General features: G+C 35.9%; 2 protein-coding genes across 5 annotated transcripts in view; both read left to right on the top strand.

The window, feature by feature from the left end:
- LOC109087762 (general transcription factor II-I repeat domain-containing protein 1-like) overlaps positions 1-2555 on the top strand; it is a 28177-nt gene extending 25622 nt beyond the window's left edge. For all 3 annotated transcript variants that reach the window (XM_042756940.1, XM_042756941.1, XM_042756939.1), the window contains exons 25-27: positions 41-78; positions 168-283; positions 1522-2555. In XM_042756940.1, the coding sequence (XP_042612874.1) occupies positions 41-78; positions 168-283; positions 1522-1590 (223 nt within the window). In that variant the 3' untranslated portion in view covers positions 1591-2555. The remainder of the gene's footprint in view (positions 1-40; positions 79-167; positions 284-1521) is intronic.
- Positions 2556-4384: 1829 nt separating this feature from the next.
- Positions 4385-21819, top strand: LOC109087845 (probable E3 ubiquitin-protein ligase DTX2). Of its 2 annotated transcripts, XM_019102040.2 has the most exons (9): positions 4385-5381; positions 6913-7501; positions 9999-10057; positions 11972-12109; positions 16721-16788; positions 17099-17260; positions 17920-18081; positions 18370-18459; positions 20237-21819. In XM_019102040.2, exons 1-9 carry the CDS (start codon positions 5063-5065, stop codon positions 20456-20458), a joined length of 1809 nt encoding a protein of 602 aa, XP_018957585.1. In that variant the 5' UTR covers positions 4385-5062; the 3' UTR covers positions 20459-21819. The 2 variants fall into 2 exon arrangements, with proteins under 2 accessions (XP_018957585.1, XP_018957600.1); XM_019102055.2 differs by lacking the exon at positions 11972-12109 and having other exon boundaries at positions 4389-5381.
- The last annotated feature ends 2445 nt before the right edge of the window (positions 21820-24264 follow it).

The raw sequence follows: 24264 nt of genomic DNA, 5'->3' as shown, positions 1-24264 counted from the left end.
GTAAGTGTTGTTTGATCTCATTGATTTTGGCTTTGTTTAGGCCTTTTACAGAGTTGTGTTCTCAATCTTGTAATAAAGGTAAGAGCTTGCTTAAACGTTTTATTTCACATTTGGAATTTATTTCACTTTTGGCAAATTAGCGCAAATGTGTAAATCCTCTTTTGCAGAAGGTAAAGAAGTGTCTACAAATCGACGCAAACGTAAACGAGTACTTGACAATAGTCAAGCATCCATGCCCACTGGAGCAGACTCAGCACTATCAACCAATCAGATTCCTGTCATGGTAAGCAAACATATTATAGATGAGTGTTTTTTTTTTTTTATCTTCGTCATAAAAGGCTTTTTCATCCCAGAATATGTTTATAATGTGACTTTTTTTTTTTACGAGATTTAATGAGGAATAAAATGTTGAGTGGGGCGCAATAGCATATAACAGTTAAAAAGACCTCAAAAACACATGATTTCTATAGTAAATGACCTCAAATTGTAGAACATGTCCATATATTCACACAAACTCTAGATCTTCATATCATAAAAGAGATTTCCTCATTCTGAACAACTTTGCCTCTGGGCCTTATGCTGTCAATCAAATTGTTCATTAAATATTCACAAATATGTTAAAAAATTACTTTTGCGAACTAGTCCTATGTTTTTTGCTTAATCTCGATCAAACTACTACAGAACAATTCTCTGGACTCTCTAATAAGTAGGCAGTTAGGTAATCGTTAATGTTACACTACTGTTCAAAAGTGTGGGGTTAGAAATTCATCATTTTATTCAGCAAAGATGCATTAAATAGATTAAACAAAATTGTGATGTTGCAAAAGATTTCTATCTCAAAAATGCTGATTTTTTTTCTTTCTATTCATCAGTAATCCTGAAAAAAAACTATCACAGTTTCCCCAAAAATAGTAATCAGAACAGCTGTTTTTAATATTGATAATAATACTAAATATTTCTTGAGCACAAAATCGGCATATTAGAATGATTTCTGGAGGATTATGTGACTGCTGAAAATTCAACTTTGTCATCAAAGGAAAAAATTACATTTTAAAATATATTAAAATGGAAAACGGTTATTTTAAATTGTAAAATAGTAGTAGTAATAACAAAAAATAATAATAAAATAGTAATATTTTACTATATTACTGTTTTAATGTATATTTGATCAAATAAAAACAGCCTTTGTGAGCATAATAGTATCAGTTTGAGAACTTCTTTCAAAAACATAAATAATCGTACCGACCCCAAACTTTTGAATTGTATTGTGTACAGTACAGTTGCTTGGGCAGCCTAGATGACATCAACTGAAATGTCATTTTACAGCCACCACAAGTTCTTACATTTTGTTAAAACAAAATATTTCAAAGAGATTATTTTTACACAATTAGACCATGAACATGTATTAAGAAAGTAAATGGGGTCCATTCAAATGAATTTTTATGTTGAACTTTAAAATGGCTGATTTTTACTAACTGAACTACTATTAAAAAATCTTTTTTTCTTCTTCTTCTTTTTCAGCAATGGCCCATGTACATGGTGGACTATAGCGGAGTGAATGTTCAAGTTCCTGGAAAAGTCAAATACTAATGAACTTTCTAATTCAGTACGAAAGATTCTACCATTAAGGGACCTTTTTTTAACAAACCTGACGTTTCTGAATGCTAAATTCAGCTTTCTTCAGAGCTGTGGCAGATCCTGTGGCTCGTGCATGGAGACGCCTGTGTGTTCTGGCAGGTATTAGAGAGTGTTAACTGTAGGATGCAGTTGTTTCTGAATGAAGTGCTAATGATGGAAAAACATGGCAGTAAATCAATCTGCTAGTGCTTTATTACTTAGAGGAATAGTGCTCAACCTCATGTCAGTCCAAAAACAAATACTTTTGATTTTTTTGTGGAACACGAAAATAGAAATTATGTAAAAGAAGATTTGTTCTATGTGATGATTTATCAAAAACTGACATTTAAAGGAATAGTTCATCCAAAAATGTCAATCTGCTGAACATGTACACACCTTCAGGTCACCCAAGATGTAGATGGGTTTATTTCTTCATCAAAACAGATTTGGAGAAATGTAGCATTACATCACATGCTCACCAGTGGATCCTCTGCAGTGAATGGGTGCCATCAGAATGAGAGTTCAAACAGCTGATAAAAACAAAACATTAATCAACACGACTCCAGTCCAGTGAAAAGCTGTGTTTGCAAGAAACCAAAGAAGTTTATTACTTAAAAACAATGGCTTCTAGCCAAAATACCAGTCCATAATTAATAATAATAACATTTATTTATTTGTTTAGAACTGTTTTGGACTATATACTGCAAATTTCTCTCCTAATTCAGACGAGACAGTTTTTCACTGGAGATACCAACATTATGGATAAAGGATGCATATTTTTCCTGGAAGCAACGATTTGAAGTTACAAAACGATATTTGATGGACTGGAGTCTTGTGGATTACTGTGACATTTTTAATCAACTGTTTGGACTCTCATTCTGCCGGCACCCATTCAATGCAGAGGATCCATTGGTGAGCAACTGAAGTAATGCTAAATTTCTCCAAATCTGTTCAAATGAAGAAACAAACTCATCTACATCTGTATCTCGGAGTGCATTTTCAGCAAATATTCTTTTTTGGGTGAACTATTCCTTTAAGTGTTCCACTAAAAAAATCATAACATACAGGCTTGGAGCAACATGAGGGTGAGTGAATAGGAAAGGAAAATTATAGGACGTGACGTGTGGTGTCCCATACTCGGAATTTGTGCATTCCACCCATCCAAGTGCACTCACACACACACACACACACACACACTGTTAACACACACCTGGAGCAGTGACAGAACAATTCCTTTTGGAGGTTGTTTGTAAAAGGAGTAGCCGTTATTTGCGTTTATGATGAAATATATTGCTTTGCCACCAGGATTTGTAATAGCAGATCCTGGACACAATCATGGATAAATAACCATTTCATAAAGAGCAGTACGAACGGGATTTGGGCTTAGTTTTTTTTCCCCAAATACGTCTAATCACTGTTGGTATACACAGCCTTGTTTGGTGCCGAGAGCTCGTACAGTATGTGCATACTGGATACGACTCCTGTAGTTATCTGGGTCTCATGCCTTGCAAATCTTTGTATTGTTATTTATTTATTTATTGAAATAAAAACTTGTATATGCAGGGAATGTAATCTACCATATTCAGTATAGAGCATAAAGTACTGAATGACTAATGATGCTAAAAACAGCTAGCTACTGTGTGTATTCAGAAAGAAACATCCGCTTCAGGTTTCGGTATGGAAAAGCCCTAACACGATAGCACTAACTTATATTCAACTGAGAGACTTTTTGTATTCTTTTAGCTTTGTAAGTTACTCTGAAGTTCGTTAAAGCGAGGCAAAGTGAGGTATTTCCTGGAGAAAACATCATGAATGTATTGTTTGTAAAGGACAGAATGCTATAATGTTATTATGTAATGACTGTCTCTGGAATCGCCAGTATTTATATGCTGTACCTTAATGCCATTTAGGCCTTTCGAATAAAATGTGTTGCCTTGCGTTTGTGTGATCATGATGTGAATGTTGTGCAGTGAAAGCCTTGGAAATGGAAACTAGATAAACGGAGAAGAATAAAATAACATTCCAAAAACATAAACCCATCATTAGCGCCATCTGCTGGCCTCAAACCAATATCACATCGCACATTTTCACTGACTTTTTCTATATATATAATGTACTAAAAAAAAAAACAGTAAAACTGTAACTCTACCATTTGAAAGAACTATTTTCTATTTGAATATATTTTAAAATGTATTATTCCTGTCATGCTAAAGCTCCATTCTCTCAGTGTCACACGATCCTTCAGAAATCATGCTGATTGCTGCTCAAGAAACTTTTCTTCTTCTTATTATAGCTGTTAAATACAGCTGAAATACAGCAATAATAGTGTGGAGGTGTTTCCGTTTTTTTTTTTTTCAATTAAAAAGATTGAAATATAAAATGGAAAATAGAAATATGAATTATTTGAAATTATTTAAAATATAAATATTTATTAACATTAACAATGTCAATTGCTTTACTGTCATTTTAATTTTTTATTGCACATTTTGCATGTTTTATTCAGTCTATGGTTTTATTGCACATACAATTCAAGACGGGACATAACATCGTAAAGAGCACCACACTGAATAAAATAAAATTATATAATATACTGTAAATTATGTTTAATTTACTTTTTTAAAAAACAAGAAAATTACCAGTGAATGATTCGGACAAACAAGCTTTGTATGTAGAGGGACCTTTATTTTGCCATTTGTCAAGTTGTCTATAAATACTTTCAAAATAAAAGTCCTATGCCATGCAGACATTATATACCAGAGACAAGGTTTAATATCTGTTATAGTACGATTAACGGCAGCAGTAAGTAAACTTCCAATAGCGTAGCAATTAACAATTAAAAAAATGTAAAGCATTTTATTTTTAAGATATAAAATATTGCGGAAAGAGTCAAGCCAGGTTTACGGAGGGGCGTTCTCTGTGTCCGGCTTCACAGTGTGTATCTATGGGAATCCACCACCAGCAGCGACACAAACACACACAGCAGGCGAGGTAGTCACCGTAGCACTACAATCCAGTGCGTACTTTAAAAAAATCATGTCGAGTAGCGTGTTTTTATTCACGACCTGACAACTCCAGTCTGCTGTTTACTAAGTAGTCTCGGTTATAGTATATGATAGTGGTTTATGAGCCCGGTAGCCGTACAGTAACGCACTGAATGGCGAAGAGAAGAGCGAGACGCGACTCCAGCAGCCCAACAAGATGATGCGACGTCAAATCTGCGGCTAAATAAACGTGTAACGTTACTACTGAATAAAACACTATAGTGGCGATATTGATCGACCTCTTACTGAACACGGCTAACGTTAGTTAGCAGGCTAGCTGGGTTTAAATCAGGTGAAACTGAAAGGGTGTTGTTGTTGTTAGCTGGGCCAGATCGTCACGTTGTTTTACTCCGGCTTATTTTAAGATCGCCGGCGGGTAGTTGGGATCTTTTTTAACAGACAAAATGGCAACGGGCTCCAGTTACCATTCCGGAGGGAGTGGATCTAGAAACGGACCGTCATTCGCATCACCGTCGTCTTCCTCGTCTGGAGTGCCGGGACAGGCTCAGCCGATGGCGGTGGTTTGGGAATGGCAGGATGATCTGGGCTTCTGGAGGCCTTACACCGGACAGGTGAGCAGCTACATCGAGCAGTGTCTCCAGCAGCAGAGAGGAGCCGGGCCCAACAGCAGCAGCAGCAGCATCTGTCTGGCACAGGTAGACCCCAGCCTGTCTGCGTACATCATCGACATCCCCAACCTCAAACAGTTCAGACAGGACACGGGTGAGTGGGAGTTCAGACATCACTGCTGATGAAGAGTCACTAAAGTGGAGTAGTGGTTTAGTGAATATGAATCATTACTTCATGTAGCATTTTCATTGAACTCCGGTCTACAATGGTTTTATTTTGGAACACATCCCAAAATATCTTAGTACAGTCATACTTTTTTTTCTTTGTTATTATTATTTAGTAATAACTGCATTCATTGAGCGATATATTATTATATGGCACAAATAATGTCATGGTATTGTTTACATTTTTTTGAAGTACCTTGTAGGGTCAGATTTGGTTAAAAATGGTGTAACTTTCTGATATTCATGATTAAAGAAAGTTCTACTTTTTTTGTAAATAATAATAATAATAATAATAATAATAATATGAAGGAAAAAAAATAAAGGATGAAAATGTTATTTTCTAGGCCTGACACTGTGTGTGTGTGTGTGTGTGTGTGTGTGTGTGTGTGTGTGTGTGTGTGTGTTTGTTGTGTACAATGTCCACCCAGGCTGCATTTATTTGATCAAAAATAAGTAAAACTAAAATAAATAATATAATTGTGAAATATTATAACGGTTTGCTATTTGAATATATTTTAAATTGTGATTTATTCCTGCTGTGTCAAAGTTGTATTTTTAGCAGCCATTGCTCTGTCACATGATTCTTAAGAAATCATTCTTTATTTGGAAATCATGTTTATTTGGTGCTCGTGACCCATTTCTTAGTATTATCAGTGTTGAAAATAGTTGTATAATGGTTTACACAAACATATTAAGTAGCACCTTTTACTGTATTTTTTGATGAATAGAAAGTTCGAAAAGCAATTTAATTGAAAATGAAATCTTTTGTAAAATTATAAATGTCTTTATTGTCATTTTTGATAAAATGAATGATTCTTTGCTGAAATATAATGTCATTTTGTAGTATATGATAATATTAAAAGTAATATTTTCTTTAGAAATAGTTTTACAGCCTATATATATATATAGAGAGAGAGAGATTTCGTATTTCATAATGCATCTTTTTGATAATTGTTTATAATAGTATGTACTGTAGATGTTTTATTATATATTTTGTAATCAACTTGGACTTTTTTATCTTATTGACCCATATACTATGCTACGTGATGAGAGTGAAAGAAGCCTAGTGTGAATACTGGCAGAAATTCAGTTGCTGTAAATGTATGATATTTATGCTTGATTTTTGATAACAGGTCATTAAACCCGCTGGGTAAAGCTGTGTAGTGCTGCATGAAATAGCGTTAGGTCTGTTAACTGAAGATTAGGCTTGTTTTGGGGGATTTTTGAATGACTTTGGACACCTGTGGTCTCTACTGAAAAGAACAGGAAAGAGGTGACAAAAATCTCAGGAAATAAGCGAACAGATGCTGACAGGATGCGCAGCATACTTTGTTGATGAAATACACAGATTTGTTTTAGAAGAGAAGCACTTTTTTGTGGTTGAGAATTATGTAAATGTTTGTTTAGAATGATAATGATCTTGTGCCTTTACTATGAAATTTGTCTTTAACCCTTTGTAGGAAAGATGCGTGCTGTGCGGCGATCCCTGTTCCCGCAGTCCTCTGCCCTGGGCAGTGGGGTTCTTTGGGAGTGGGCCAATGATGAAGGAGGGTGGACGGCATATGAGATCCGAACCTCAATTATGCTGGAGAACAGCTACCAGGCAAGGCAGGCCACGGCTGACCTGAGCCCACACGGCTACAACTACATTGTGGACCTCACTGCTTTACAGCAAGTCAACAAGGCCACCAGCTACAGACGACATGTCAGGCGGCAAGGCAGCGTGCCATATCCTCTCGCCTCCGGTTCGGTTATTCACTCGGGCCCGGCCTGTTCCTGTCACCAATGTTTGAGCAATAGCAGCGCCGCCGGACCCATGCTGGGCCGGTCACGGCATTCCTTCACCGCGGGGCAGGCCAACCGGCCCAGCCTCCAGACCCAACATGGACGACTTCCTGGAACCAGCTCTTCTTCAGCCTACTCGCCCTACCCCAGAAGACCTCTCTCGATGGGAAACTTGTTATGGAACGGCCCGTGGAGCACCCCCACCTCTGTGGCTCATTCTTCAGGACCGCCACAGGCTTTTGGTCACCATTCAAATGGCTTAAGGTAAGACTACTAGGCCTAGTTCAGAAGTTGAAAATAAATAAATAATTGCAGGTTATCCCACATCCACACCATCTGATACCTTCTCCGTATCATGGAACCACCATAGGACTTTTTTGTAAGAGAAAGAGACTTGTTTTAGACATAATTTCATGGACTCTGCACAAGCATGGAAGTCCTCCCACTGATAGCGGTTTAAAAATACTCAACTGGCTTTTAGTCATAAGGAAACAAGATGTTTGACCCGCAGAGTTTCAAATGACACCAAAGGTCTAAAGGTTTTATTACATCAGCTAGTGAGCTCTTCTCCTTCCTGTCATTGTGTCTGTCCTCTTGAGTGCTTTGTAGTAGTAGGCTCAGTCTTTCTGTGAGACTCCATTTGTAGCATAATTTTGATTACTGCAAAAAAATGTTCATTAGTTTAAAAAAGGCAGGAAAAATTAACATGTGCAATGTTTTTAAAAGTAAAGCAACAAAACTAGTAGTCCCAGGGTAAAATAAAAAATTTGCCACTAAAATAATGTAATTTTTACAAAAAAAAAAAAAATGAGCTTCACATTTTTACTTAAAATGTAGGTCAACGGGAAAGCCAATACAACAGCATGCTAATTTCCTTTCTCAGTCTGGACTGATTTTTGAGCAAGAGGAGTAATGATCATCCTCCCTTTTGTCCCGATACTATAATTGGCTGTTCCTCTGTGTAACAGTGTCGTATCCTTGCCTCTGTGTGGATCTTTAGGACATGTGGAGGAGAGCAAGTCTGCACTTACTGTGTTGACTTAAAGGGGAAGACCCATATTTTAGTTATTGTTCTCTTCTAGAAAACTGGGTTGAAAGGGGAACCAGGAAATGTCTGTTTTTCCACATGCCTCTCTCACTCATCTTACATACATTCAACTTACACAAACCACCACATCTGAGCTTATGAGACCGTAGTTTCATTATCAAGTGATCAAAGTACCCCTCACCTAGTTATAATCCCTCATAATTACTCTGAAATGAACCATCTCAGCTGAAATCAAAACTGAAACCTCTAGTTGAATAATAAAACACAAGCAGTAAAAGAGCAACATCTGGACAGAGAGTATATAACTTCTTAGTGTTGCTTACTAAAGTTCAGATTTGCTCATATTTAGGGTGAGACATTTAAACTCTTAAACTTAAGTTTAAATTTTGGTGCTTAATTCATCCTGCACAGTGCCTGCTGGTTAGTTTTACGCAGCGTGGAATGATGGAAATCTACAGCCTCATCACACCCAACATTGTCATGAGATTCTCAGGTCACTGTGGGAGTGTCATGCGAGCTGTAATTCCTGCGAACTGGAGTGACCCTGCATAGATAAAGCGAAGTTGAATTGTAAGGAAAACAGCAATTGAAAATAAAAAAGACAGCAGCAGCAGATGAATACAGTTGTTTAAGTAGCAGAAATTGTTTTACATTTGGATAAATCAGAGGGATTTACTTTGCATTTCTTTTATATTGCTGTAATTCACATATTTACTGGAATGTTGTTCTTTCAGGTTATGCATCATCTTGAAAGTACCTTGTTGGGTTTCATACTCTTGACACTAAAAAATAAAAGAAATGTGACATTTACAATAAGATAAAGTTCACTGTAACATCATTCTCCTGATTAAAATGATTTGTTTAAGCTTAATTCTTCATATGAGTGTTTACCATAGTGTTATATTTTTCTTCTTGTTTGAAATCCTTTTAATTATTTTTTATGTACTCCGATTATGTGCATCTACACTTCAGTTTTTAGTCTGTAACTTTTTGTTGTTGTTGTTTTTGAAAGTATTCAATAATTATTCCAAGGCTGTATTTGCATGATAAAAATACAGTAAAACAGTAATATTGTGAAATATTATTACAGCTTAAAATAACTTTTTTTATTATTATGGAATGCATTTTAAAATGTAATTTATTCCTATAATTTATTTTCAGCATCATAATTCCTTTAAAAATCATTCTAATATGCAAATTTGGTGCTCAAGAAACATTTCTTATCAGTGTTAAAAACAATTTTTTTTTCTTTCAAAATTCTTTGAGGAATAGAAAGTTAAAAAGAACAGCATTTATTTGAAATAGAAACCTTTTAAAATATTTTAAATGTCTTTCTTTACTGTCACTTTTGATAAATGCAATGCATCCTTGTTTAATAAAAGTGTTCATTGCTTTCAAAAACATCTTACTGACCTTTTGAAAAGGTAGTCTATATTTAAAAGACATATCAGATGGCATAGCATGAATTACACCCTGACAACTTGAGAAAGCTGGGGAATTCCCTTGGAAAGTATCTTTCTTTCGATTTATCTTTAATAGGTCGTCAACAGCAATCTCAAGCAACTGAATTCCCCCTCTCTTTTGTATCATAACAAGAACATGACACAGTTTCCATTATGGGAGTGTAAGTCATTGTGAAATGCTTTTGTTCTCATGCATTAATGTCTGCATGCATTAAAGTGCGTATGTTTGTGTATGTTTCTGTCTCCACAGCATCCCAACCGTCCCTCTACACATGAACGGATCCAGTAGTGTGAACTCTGCTCTGGCAGGTACAGCACTCACCCATCACACATGCCACACCAGAGAAATCCTTACAGAGATGCACTGGGCTCACCGTCTACTCATCCCAGAAATCTGTTTGATGCTGCAGTAGCAGCTGAACTGTTTCTTGGGAGTGTCAGTATGAACCACAGAAATGTTTCCCAGTGTGGTGATAGTCAGTGAAGTTAGCTCTGGCATTCTTCAGTGAATGTGTCACAAGTACATTCATGCAACAGCCTTGCTTTATATTGGTTCCACCTTGATGTTTTTGTCTTGCGTCGGCTGTGTTGCCAATCAGTTTTGACATTAGCGGCTTCATTGAGTCACCAGTTTGTGGGTTTTGAGTTGGTGTGTTTTAAAAGAACTCGCCTTTCAACAAGTTTCAAGCTAATGGCGCGTGTCTGGGGAGGTTGGATATCTGTTGTTCTTGTAGCTGACAGCTGCTGCACCAAGATGAATGAGGCATTGGGGGAACAGAAAGACAGATTTGGGATGAAGAGACATTTCCAATGTAATTTTCACTAGATTGAAGGTGGGGAGATTTTGTGTGGGTCTTGAATAAAGTGAGTAATACAAACATGAGTAAACTGTAGGATTTCGTAATGCTCATCTTCACCTGACCTGATGACCGCTGATGTAATTTTCATCATGAGCACAATCCGCTGATGTTTTTGCGTAATTTTTGTCTCACTGATTTCTGCATGGACAATGAATGGCACATATGTGAGTAGTGTGAATAGTTGAACACTCAACTATGTAGTGTGCAAGACAGGATTAACTTCAGAAACAGATGATCCAAACACAAATGTTTAGATGGGTGATCTGGATTTTGTGAGAGTTACTACATTTGTGTAATTGTTAGTTTTTTGAAAACTGAATGTTAATTTAAATTATGATCATTTACTCACCCTCAAGTTGTTTCAAACCCATAAGATCTATAAATATATATATATATATATATATGAAAAAAACACCAAAAAAACATAAATCAAAAATTCATCATATATAAAATTAAATCTGATTTCTTTTTAATTTTCATCCACTGAAAGTCAATTCCACCAAAAAAAGAAAAATCAAATATTGTGCAGCCCTAGTTTGTCACTACATAAGGGTGAGTAAATGACTGAACTATCCCTTTAATTATGCGTGTATATAAGGAAAAAAAAAATAACAATCATATATATAATTAATTTATTAGTTAATTGACTGAATCAATAGCTAGCTAACCAACCTAATAAAGAAATCTATAAATAGCTTGTCCAAATCTTTGGTCCATCTGACCCCAACCAGATGCATTTCACAACATGGGTCTTGAGACAAAATGGTTAAACTCCAAAAGTCTTGCTGTCATAAAAATGTAATGCTTGTGTTCAGGTTTTTCCAAATGTGTTGGTCCAAAGCTTAAAACCTTGAAATAGGCAAAGCTTGAAACCCTGTGCTGCTTTAATGTTGTTTGTGATGCATCAGGAAGCATTTACTTTTTATGCTGGTGTGTTATTATGGTGTAATGGAAGATGGTCTCTTCCTGTCAAAGTGGACCAGACAGCCAAAAGCCAAAAGTCTGGCTCTGTGAGAGCAATGTGAGATCTGTGTCTCCTCTGAAGGTGGTCTGAATGATTGGATTGCACTTAGTGTTCGAAGCCCATTGGATTCCGTGCACTGGATTTAGTTCATTTAATCCTAGATGGATATTAAGAGCAGGTGGTATTGTAGTCAGCACCTATAGCTGGAGTGATATTATATCCTCTGCAGTAAGTAGGACCCTAAACTTTTCTTGACTTCATCAGAGCATGCCTCACTTGTGGTTGGCCTCTCCACTCTTAGCTCATTATTCTTCCTTTCCTTCACTCCTCCTCCTCCTCCTCCTCCTCCTCCTCCTCCCTTCCTCCTGCATGTCTCCACATGGCCTCCGGCCGTTCCAGGCATGGCTTCCATTTTGATGTCAGCTGCAGGACTGGGAGTTCGCTTCTTGACCGCCCCCTTCTCCCAGAGTGGCTCCAGCAGGCCCACCAATGGCCAGCCCAGCTCCGTTAAGAGGGCAAAGAGACAGTCCAGGACAGGTAGTTAAGCACCGCCAACCAACCCGACCGAACCTGCCCTCCGCTGGCCTTTTAATTGCTGTTTTTAAGAGGTCGACCGATAGTGGTTTTTACTGATAGCTAGGTTGGACCACACCGGCCCGATACCGATTAATCAACCGATGGACTTTTAAAATGGATACTGAACGAAAACCAAAATTGTGCTCCTGCTACTAATGCAAATAGTTGGTAACAATCGTGACATTAAACATTTGGGTGGGACTTCGTGTGTTTTGGTCACTTTTTTTAATCATTTTAGGTGCTGCTAGGGTTCGCGTCCTCTCAGCATTGATCGCAAACATACTGCTGTTCTTTCTCCACTAATGCAGCATCTAGTCCAGTGTTCATTTTGACAGCCATTTTCGATTTAGTCTTAAGGGCCTTTCGAACCGCTTTAGTTCCAGGACTAAATGTACAGTACTAAAGTATTGGGACGATTTTGCGCGAACTATTTCCAAGTACAATTTAAAGGGTTGCATTCAGACCGACAGTGTGTACTAGGAAGTGACGTAAGCCGGTCTAAAGCAACGTCATTTGTCCGTGGCTTTCAACAATGGAAACAAAGAAGAACAGCGTTAACAACAGGTGAATGGAGGACGCTGTGATCGGAGCTGTGTTTTTGTTGTGTCTCGCGGGTTTTACAATAATGGACATGGAATGTATACGTAAAGCGATTGAAAGAATGGAAATGAGAACTAAGAATCTCTAATGACAGCAGGCAATGCTACATTTGCTACAAGTGCCTGCACTTCAGCGAACGTCTATCTATCGCTGTTCTCCAAACTTGCAAAATAAGTTGACACAGTGTTTACAGTATGTTTACATAGCATTTTAAATCATGGCGGGTAAGGGCGTTTTAGTACGCATTTAGCAAATCAATGTATACTTACATCACGGGTAGTACCAGTTGTGCTGGTTAGACCCTGCTCCGGAGTAGGAGCTAATTTGGTTCTCAAAAGGCAGTCCGGTGCGAAAATCGCACCCAGTTCCGGCGGTGTGAAAATGCCAAAAAGTGGGTAGTTCCACAATTAGTTCTGGTACTATGAAAGAGTTCCTGTGGTGCCAAAGGCCCTTTAGTCTTTATCTTGAGATGAAAATGTTTAATATTCTTAGTCACATTTTAGTCGAGTCTCTCATAGTTTTAGTCTAGTTTTAGTCGATGAAAAGTCATTGCATTTTTGTCAACTTTTAGTCATTACTTTAAGTCATTATTTTAGTCAAACTGCAGTTACCAACATTTATTTTGGTAGCTATTTTACATGTAGTTTTCAAACAAAAATAGTCATTAATTCTTCTCTCTTTAGACCAAATCAGTTAAGCTTATGAGAAATTTGAATCAAGGATTAAATTTGAAAAAACTTGAATAAATAATGACAATTTTCATTTTTGGATGAACTATCCCTTTAACGTTAGTGAAAAGGGAGCAACTTATAAAAATGATAGTTGTTCGTATATAATATAGATTACAAAAATTATAACATAATTTATAAATTTTAAAAAGAAGCACAATAAGACAAATACGAAAGAGATACAAATTAAACTCATTTTTCAGATACAGTAGGTTTACTTTACTTTTGTACATTTATTTAACATCTTTTGTTGGTTAACATTAATGACCCGGATAGGTACTTAATTAGGAATACTGTCCCTTTAATATGGAAAGCATGCATGTAATACTGACACACGTTCAGTTTTCACTCACCTGTTTAAGTTCACTTAATCGATAACCGAGTGTTTTTACGTGAGATACTCTACACGATAGACGTTTGGATTGCTGTGTGTGTATATGAGCCCTGAGAACTGATTAGTAACCTATAGGATTTATTTTGAATGTCCGGTAGCCTCAAATAACATTATAGTCATGCAGCATAAATTTCGTCATAGTTTTTATCATCATATATTAGTTTTAGCTTGTCAGCGTCTCGTCTTCGTGACAGACAAAATGTTAGTTAACGAATATTTTTGTCTTCGTTGATGAAATTAACACTGATCTAGTCAACAAATTAATTACGTAGTAATGATATGAAAACATGCTCTATAGTGTACTGTATACACAACTTTCTGTTGTCTGTTTTAATTGCACATCTTAAGTGTCCCGCACTGTGCAGCGCGTCAAAACAAACAGCACGTTGTGTGAGTGATTCCGCCTCTAGAGGCCGCTCTCGTTCTGTCTAATGACAGTGGACCCTTCTCAGCTGCTGCAGCAACGGGCTCAACCCAGAAAAACTATCGGCATGGATTTTTGCCAATAATTCCAACAATCAACTATCGGTGCCGATTAATCGCAAAACAGATACATCGGTCGACCTCTACTGTTTTCCCTACCATTCTACCTTCAGTTTATATCGTCCTCAGGGGTTTTGGTACTTCAGCTTCATCCTGACCTGCTCCTTCCGGCCTTTGCATGATGTTTATGTTTTGCTATTTATCACTTGCTTCGGCTGCCATATTCTCACCCATTTCATGTTTATGCCGTCATGGTCACGCTGTGTTGCTTCCATCCTCCTGATCACACAATGAATGCACTAGTGATGGTAATCGACTTGACACCTGCCTGCTCACCTGTGGGACACTGCAGACAGATGTCTGCTGGGGGTTTATGGAATAACAATTGTTCCCCGTCTGTTTTTTCTTTCTCTCCAACCCTACATAACCTGTGTTGTTTTTAATGCCATTTATTTCAACGTCTGTAACACGGAAGATGGATTAGGTTCAGACTGACACTCACAAGCAATGCTAGTTTACTGCTTCAATAATCAGCTTACTAAAACATCCTAAACACATTTTCTGTACTGAACTGGCTATTCCAATGTTGTCTGACAACTCTAAAAACTAACACCAAGATGTGTAATCTGAACAGTGTGTGCTTTTATACGGTATGGAAAAGGCTGATAAGTATCAAAAATTAACTGTTTAAGAAAAGCCATTTATATAACAAATATTTCTGACTCTAATTTCTGATTGGATGAGCCACCTTTAGAGCCTTTGTAAAATGACTGATAAATGCACGTTCACATTATTTGAGTTCCTTTACTAATAAATGATGTTACTTATTAAATTGTTTTTTATTTTTATTAGTTGTATTAGTATATTTAATTAAAAAATGAAACAATTTATTTTAATGCACTGTTCTTATTTTCATAAGAGCAGTAAATAGTTTATGGCTGTTTACCTAAGAGTATTAGAAAATTATATTTGCAAATTTAATTTGCGAAGATCCATAAATTTAACTGTTGACACTTTACAGTAGGGTCCCGTTAGTTAACTAATAAGAAGCAATTCATTTGTTACAGTAGTTAATAAAATTAATAAAAATAAAACTATTCATTGTTAATTCATGTCAGCTGAGGTCCGTTAAATAATATTGCCAGATATAAATTTTAATGATGTATTAGAAAATGCTGAAATTAATGTTAACTGTGATTAATAAATGTTTAACTAATGTTACCAAATCTAAACTTTTTATAAAGTGTTACCAGTTAATTTAATCAGTTGTAAACCAGAGGCTGCAAAATATTACAGCATTAGGGCGGTTTCAAGTACAGAGCCACTAAAGTAATATGGTAATAAGAAGGAAAATATATATATTTCAATGCTTTTGTGTTCACTTAGAAAATTTTTGTGATATTTAAGTGCTTTTACAAGTGAACACAAAGATTCTTAGGGAACTACCATCTCACTTTCCCCCCATCAGCTTATCCCCGTAGGGACTGATGTGCAAAAAAATAAAGAGTTTTTAACTGGTTTTGCTTAAACTTTTCTAGGGGAAATTTTATAAATGGCTTAAGGTGTTTACATGAGCTTGTTTGTGTCAGCTTATAATCAGTGTAAGATAATGCATAAAAATGCTCTCATTAAAGCAGACTCTGATTCAGGAAGTCTAGAGCAAACATTATTACCTTAGCTATTTGTTATTGTTCCTTGGAAATAAACTGGAAACGGATGTCATAGCATGTCTAACTGCTTCCTACTAAAACACATTTCAAGAATGTATTTGGTCATTTAGAAACCAAAACAAACATAACATTTTGCATTAATGATACAATAGGAGTTTATTTTCAAATAAACATTATTTTAAGTATCTGCATAATGCACAAATAGTCAAAGTGTTTATAACTGTTTATAAATGTCTATATATAATATATAGATCGATAGATAGATAGATAGATAGATAGATAGATAGATAGTTAGATAGATATATAATATATCTGAATGCTGACTTCAGAAAGCATTGATATTGTAAAGGAAACTTAATTGGATGTTAAATAACCCATGAAATGGCTTGAAACATGAACTTTGGGTGGGACATACTATAAAAAATTAAATTAAAAAAATCCAATTCAATAATTGTCTCTTATAGGTGTTATTAGAAGGAAGGATTAATTTGATTGGCCAAAAATCAGTGTAATACATGAATCATTAATAACTGAACACACAACCTAGCTGACAGACATATATGGCTTTACAAGCCACAACACTATTATAGGCTTTCAAGGCATCTTTAACAAAATGTAATCATGTCATAACATTTTATTTGGAGTGCCAGTTATCGGACTCATGTAGGTTACAGTCTGTCTTATTTTATGTTCTTAGCACCAGCTCAGAAACCAGAAGAAGTCATTAAGAAATACATGGAGGAAGTGCCTGGGGTCCCAGATGAGGTATATTTAAAGTTCACAGTCCAATAAAACTTTTTGTACGAGCATAAATGGGTGAATTTCACAAGCCAATGATGAGGTTTTACCCCATAATTAAATATAAAAATAATGCCCATTTATGGACAATTTTTACATTTATTTTCATGACTATTATGCACCTTTTCCTATGGAACAATGCAGAAATCTTAACGGTCCTAATATATAACCTGTGCATATTTTATGCTGTTTATATATATATGTTCAAAGCTTCTTCTGGAAATATTATCCATGTCCTACCCTATGAGATATGTGACATCTGGCTGTGTGGTTTCAGGACTGTATTATCTGTATGGAGCGCCTGTCCTGCCCGTCTGGTTATGAGGTCCCAGCTGAGTGCTCTCAGTCTCTTCAGCCCAACACCGTGGGCAAACTCACAAAATGTGGTCACACTTTTCACATGCTCTGCATGCTGGCCATGTACAACAATGGAACCAAGGTGTGCAATACCTTACCAACACAGATTTGGGAACTAATCAAATAAAGCAATTCTTTTAGTTGTATGCAACTAATTTGAATAACTATTGTAGGTTTCCTGGAATGCATTAAAGATTGGTACAGTTAATTCGAGTTTGAAGTAAATTGCTGAATGCTGTAAAATATTGTTACAATTTAATATAACTGTTATCTATTTGAATATTTTAAAACGTAATTTATTCCTATGATGAATTTTCAGCATCATTACTTCAGTCTTCAGTGTCATATAATTCTTCAGAAATCATTTTATGCTGATTCGGTGCTCAAGAAACATTCTTATTATCAATGTTGATAACAGAGGTGCTGCTTAATATTTTTGATCATAACTGTGATACATTTTGAATAGAAAGTTCATTTATTTGAAACAGAAGTCTTTTATAACATTATAAATGTATTCAGTGTCACTGTTGATCAACTAAAAGTATTAATTTCATTAAAAAAAAAAACTTTTTGAACATCATTGTATATAATACATATCTGGAATTGCTCCATAAATGACAATATAGGTTCATGCAATTACAAGAATTACTTGATTTCCTTAGTTCCCTAATATTTTCATATGAACCATTCCTTTCAGCTGAACTCATTTTCTCTCACTTATCACATTTCATCACACTACAGGATGGGAGTCTTCAGTGTCCCTCATGTAAGACAATCTACGGAGAGAAGACCGGTACCCAACCAAAGGGGAAGATGGAGATTTACAGTATCCCTCAGTCTTTGCCTGGACACCCAGACTGCGGCACAATACAAATCATTTACAACATCCCGCCCGGAATACAGGTCTGACTTGGCAAGCTGATACAGTGCTGTACTGTTTTATATTTATTTGCACCATGATTCAATTTTATTTCTAACAATAACCTTTTTAGGAGAGGTAAATAAATGAACTGAAAGTAGTGCTAGTGGTCCATATGAACCAGCCAAATGTTTTCATCCAGCAGACTGAAATCAGCATCCAACTGCATTTGTTAGGAGCATAACTGACTCATTCCTTTGTGTGGAAATGGTTTTGTCCTTGCCTTGGCCCACACTAAGCACTCATCATCTTAATGCACTCTTTGTCTGCAGGGTCCTGAGCACCCAAACCCAGGGCAGCCGTATACGTGCAGAGGATTCCCTCGCTTCTGTTTCCTTCCTGACAATGACAAAGGAAGAAAGGTAATGGAGGGTATTGACCCAGTTCAAATAAAGATTTATGCCATGGTCATTTGTCAGAATATTGAATCACTAGCCCTTTTCACACATTAAACCTGTTAAATTACTGTTCAGTTGCTGAATCAAATGTTCCGGTACTACCTTTTACACAAGCATTGGCTTTCCATGCTACCATTCACACACTGACACCAACATGCCATTAAAATGTCATTGTGTGTAAAAATATAGCAGGCTAGTACTAGTTTGAAAAAATAAAAATAAAATAAATGGCCAGGTGCTAGAGATTTAGATTTGAATGCCCTGTGCAGGTATTGTTGTTTATGTTTGCTGTATTTTTGTGGTCACATAAAAAAGGTCCATGGTCCAGTATCAATAGTGAAGTGATGCACAAAGCACCCCTCACACAGAAGTCCCTTTCAAAGCAATCAGCTTTTCTGTTGGTGAATGTGGGAAATTCATGTGAAAAACTTGAACCTGATGCAAAATCAGTGTGGTGAAATTTTTTGCCTTTTTGCGTGAAAATCCTAATTGCAGAGATTCCTATAAAAATGAGTTTATATTAATTTTCAAGAATTTAAATTTCTAGTGTTGGATTTACATTTACAATTTTAAATCTCTAATGAATACACATTTTTCACACATTATCACACAAATATTTTTTTAATCAAATGTTAACTTTTCTATACAAATGAATTCCAAATGATAGAGTTGTTATAGCTATACTAGAAACTCTTAGACAACAATAAATTAATAAACACTGTATAATGATGGCATGCATGGAAATACATTTATTGAATGTAATTTTCAACCCATTCTTAAGTCATTCTTGCAGTATTCAACTAAAACCTCATCTGTGGTAGCAGTTCAACAAGTTGAAGAGCTGAATATGCAAATGTTACAGAGAAATACATATTTAAAGGGATAGTACATCATTTACTCGCCCTCATGTCATTCCAGACACATTTGCCTGTTCCAGACTTCCATTTATCTTCGGCACACAAATGAAGATTTTTGTTTTTTAAAGAATCACATCATTTTTCTCCCTATATTAAAAGCAAGTCTAGGTAATCAATATTTTCAAGCTTCAAAAAGTGCATAAAGACATTGTAAAAGTAAGTTATGAATCGGGCCAATATACAATCACTTTATGTACTGTTTAAAGCTTAAAAATATTGATTACCTAGACTTTCAATGAACGAGAGAATATTAAAAATATCTTCATTTGTGTTCCAAAGATGAACAGAAGTCTTATGGGTTTGAGACAACAGAAAATTGCTTTTTAAGTTTGCAAGATGTAAAAATGCATATGCACAATCAAAAATGGCCCATCTTTGTTATTCAGCCCTGTATGTTCACATACTTATGGGCTAGTTGTGTCAGTTTCTTTAGAAACTGTCTGAAATTCCCTAGAATCCCCCGCTTACATCAGAGCGTCCTAACCTTATACAGGATGAACCTTTAGCAGAATGTTTAAACTCTAGCATTTTTTTGATTGTCGAATATCGCAGAACATAATTTCTTGTTTTCATAACCTTAGAGTTCATTACAAATTGCACAAGCGTGTGAGTTTTAACAGCACGCGATTTCTCTTGCAAGAAAAACAAATCACTCCATACTGCAGTGAAGTAACAAAATAAACGCAGTATGTATTGGATCACGACCAGGTCTTGCTCAGCATTTAATGTTTAAAGTTGAGCGTTGCGCAGTGGTTTGCATTTCCCTCTGTGAGCAGCCCGCAACCTCTGTTAACTTTAAAACTGAGGCTCCTGATTATCTCCAGGTGCTGGAGCTGCTGAAAGTGGCGTGGACACGGCGCCTCATCTTCACCGTGGGCACTTCCAGCACCACAGGGGAGCCGGACACCGTCATATGGAACGAGATCCACCACAAGACGGAGATGATGTCCAACGTCTCCGGCCACGGCTACCCCGACCCCAACTATCTGGACAATGTGCTCTCAGAACTGGCGTCACAGGGCGTGACGGAGGACTGCCTGAAATGAGACCCTCAGTGCCAGGGGGCTCAAGGTTCAGCCATGTGAACCAGACCGTCCCATCTACTGTAGATCTAATAAAACCTGATGAAAAGGGAAGACTAGAGTTACGCTGTTGGTTGGATGTATGTATGAGAATGTAGTTGAATGCAGCGTTCCTCATCCATTTCCACTCTTCGGCTGAGTCTAGAATATTAACGCACACGTAGGGTCACTGGCTTCGTGGTCATCTTTACTTTCCCCGTATTGTAAGGCAGCTACAGATGGTTCTGCGGGAATGGCTCGGTTTAATGTTTCAGATTGGTGCCCAAATCTCATGCCTGGAGGAAACTTGCCAATTTAGGCATCCATCTAAACACGTGATTCATCATAGGGGCTATGATGTCCTTCCTGACGTACTACATTACAGTAGATCATCTGCGACTATTATCATTGTACTATTGCTGGGAATCAAGCATATGTTATTTCTTTAAAAGCAGTACGAAAACAGTAAAAATTGCACATCAATGTAAGTCATAAATCTTTACTAGTACGTTGAAATGTACTGCTACAGAAATGAAAGGCACTTTTAAAGAATTTGCAGCTGTTGATTCGTTTTTGTCAGATTTGGTGATGGTGTTCATTTGCTGCTATTACTTTCCTTGGTTTTTTTTTTTGTTTGTTTTTTTAACAATCATGAGGGACTTAAAGGTATAGTCCATACAGAAATGTAAATTGTCATAATTTACTCACACTCATGTTGTTCTAAACTTGTATGATTTGCCTTTTACTTAGAAAGGAAGAAGATGTTTCTGTTACCATTGACTTACAGGACAAAAGTTGCAATGAAATGTATTTTGGTATCCAGCATTCTACAAAATATCTTTTGTGTTCCACAGAAGAAAGAAATTCATGCAAGTTCGGAACGACATGAGAGTGAGTCAGTGATGGCAGAATTTTCATTTTTGCATCAACTGACACTTTAATTTTCGTCTCAATTCCACGTAATCCGTTTCTATTGCAATGAGCCCCCTTTTCTTTTGAATATACGTTCATTTTATCTATTTAAAAATGCAAGACTTTCAACAGCTTAGCATCACTATGTAATGTTGTTAAAAAAAATTCAATGCTTATTTAATTGTAGTCTGGATCCTGAAAATAGGTGTAAAATAATGCAGTTCCACAGCGTTATCATTGAGTTGCAGTATTAGATAGTGCCACAGAGACAATCAGCAGTGTTTAAGATACAGTTCATTACCACTGCGGGTCTGGAGACATTCATTCATCATCTCATATTCCACAATATGGGATATTTGGTTTTACAATGTATGCAACTGTATATATAAATATATATTCGACTTCTAATCAGCAATAAACATTACACAATATAACACTTATTGTTTTTGTTTCTTTTTACTGAGAACACTATGAAACACTGGAATCCTTCAGGCATTTGGTTGCAGCAAAATATGAAAAGAAAGCCACCAAAGCCATCAGTAATATAAAAAAAGGTCACATTTTACAAAAAAAAAAAAAATAATAATAATAATAGGGAAAAACAATCTACTGAATCTACTGAATCTTCACTCCCAAATTCTCATTACTGTAATGTGTCCAGAAAATCTACTTTATATATTTATTTATTTTATTGTTTTTGTTAAATTCCCATTATTCTCTAAGGTTTAATTTCAATCTGGAAAAAAGGCAGTACAGGAAATACTAACATATACCATAAATATGTTTATTGTGAATATTTTTTTCAATTTTTTCAATTATTTTTTGCATTACAGTAATGAGAATAAGATTTGACATAATTGCCATGAAATACATTAAATTAATACTTAATACAGAAGGGGCAACTTGGTCAAAAATTACAGGAAGACATTTAGTGTTACAAAAGATACATTTTTCAAATAGATGCTATTCTTCTGAATTTTGAATTAATCAAAGAATCCTGGGGGGAAAAAAATGGTTTCCACAAACATAAAACAGTATTGATTTCAGCATTGATAATAATGAGAATATGTTTCTTGAACACCAAATCAGTACATTAGAATGATTTCTGAAGAATCATGTGACACTCAAAACTGGAGTAATGATGCTGAAAATTCAGCTTTCAGCCATCACAGGAATAAATTACATTCTAAAATATATTAAAACAGAAAACTGTTATTTTAAATTGTAATAATATTTCTTATTGCATTTTGATCAAATAAATGCAGCCTTGATGATCATAAGAGACTTCATTCAAAAACATTAAAAATCTTACCGACCACAAACCTTTAAGCAGCAGGGTTTTTTTACATTCAGGATGAAAAATGACCTGCACATGTTGTTGACAAACATTCAGCCTTTCAATATTTATCCCTACCATACTTGTAATATTTGAAGATGAATAAAGTCTCCCAGCTGGAATGTAATGTTCAGTCAGTAGAGGACAGTGTTGCTCTATGAGACTGCAGCACATCCGCATCACAGAGCTGCTGCTCCTATGCTTTTATAAAGACAAATGCTTTTCACCTGCAGAGTGAGATTCCGTTCTTCGCTCGTGAAATGAAAGCTGCAAACTGTCACAGATATACTTGTTGCTCAGAGAAAGTCACTGTGCCACCTAATAGATCTAAACTATTGTTTTAAATAGAAAAGTTAATGACTTTCTACAACTCCTCCTTACTCCTCACACTTAAGAATCCTTTAGCATTTCTATGCTATTTTTAACTGATATGCGCCTGCAGCACAAAATGGTTGCGAACTTGCCAAGGGATTAATTTTACTATGTAAATGTCCAAAATTAGCTGTCTTTAGAAACATCTGATAAATAAGCAGCCTTTGATTGTAGGTAAGAATAAATCACTGGTAAGTGGTAATGCTGCAAGAAGATGCTTAATGCAAATGTGAAGATCAAACCAGATTAACAAGAGAATAATGCTGATGCACAGCCAACACACTTGTTCTCCAACATCTCAAGTGTTGATTCAGATCACAAGAATGCAGTTCCTTTGAAATCTTGAGTCCTTGTTACTACTGGGCCGTAATATTCAAACCTGGGCAACATAAGTGATTGCATGACAATTAGCATCTTTGAGCTTTGAGCAGAATGCAATCTTTGTGCACATTTGGATTTGGATACTGAAGACACATTTAAAAATGTGAATGAAGTTAAGTTACATTTAAAAATGTGAAAAAATCGCATATATATATATATATATATATATATATAACTTCTAAAAACTTAAAAAAAAATACAAAAATAATAAATAATAATAATAATAATAATAATAAAACAAAACTCGTTTACAGAGTATATAAAGGATCACTGGGGTCCAAAATAGCATCAAACATGATTGGCTTTCATTGTATGGACCAAAAAACACAGAGACCTTCTTCTAATTATCTTCATCGATATCTTTCAGAAGCAAGAAAGTCAGATTTGGAATGATGTGAGGGTGAGTTAACCCTTACAATATTTAATTTTTGGAATTAAGTGTCCAAATACTTTTTGGGCTCACTGTATGGCCTTTTAATCACATGAAGATATGATGTAGATCAATCAATACTGTGAGAAGATCCCCTAAAAATGTATTACCCCTCATTCTACACCAAACAAATACTCAAAACAACACTTCTCATGCCAACTCATTTTGTAACTGATTTATTGCCTGTTTATTGTACTTACTTCCTCTGTATGCATGCACGAGAAATCCTCTCTTTTGCTTATGAAAGCTTCCCCACTTTGTCCCTCCCTCTTTTTTTTCTGCATAACTGGTAATGAGACCCTCTCTGACTCCATCTTATTAGGAAACATCTATGCTGTTTGTTGTGTGTAATTAAAACAA

The sequence above is a fragment of the Cyprinus carpio genome, chromosome A5 (assembly GCF_018340385.1).
Source record: "Cyprinus carpio isolate SPL01 chromosome A5, ASM1834038v1, whole genome shotgun sequence".
Taxonomy (NCBI): domain Eukaryota; kingdom Metazoa; phylum Chordata; class Actinopteri; order Cypriniformes; family Cyprinidae; genus Cyprinus; species Cyprinus carpio.
The sequence above is the reverse complement of the archived record's forward strand: the minus strand, read 5'-3'. Positions and strand labels throughout refer to the sequence as shown.

Bases quoted from the DNA above. Each gene is read 5' to 3' on its own strand.
- LOC109087845 (XM_019102040.2), top strand. From the start codon at position 5,063: ATGGCAACGGGCTCCAGTTACCATTCCGGAGGGAGTGGATCTAGAAAC. The intron at 17,261-17,919 runs GTGTGCAATACC...ATCACACTACAG, and splicing joins TGTACAACAATGGAACCAAG to GATGGGAGTCTTCAGTGTCC. The intron at 18,082-18,369 runs GTCTGACTTGGC...CTTTGTCTGCAG, and splicing joins ACATCCCGCCCGGAATACAG to GGTCCTGAGCACCCAAACCC.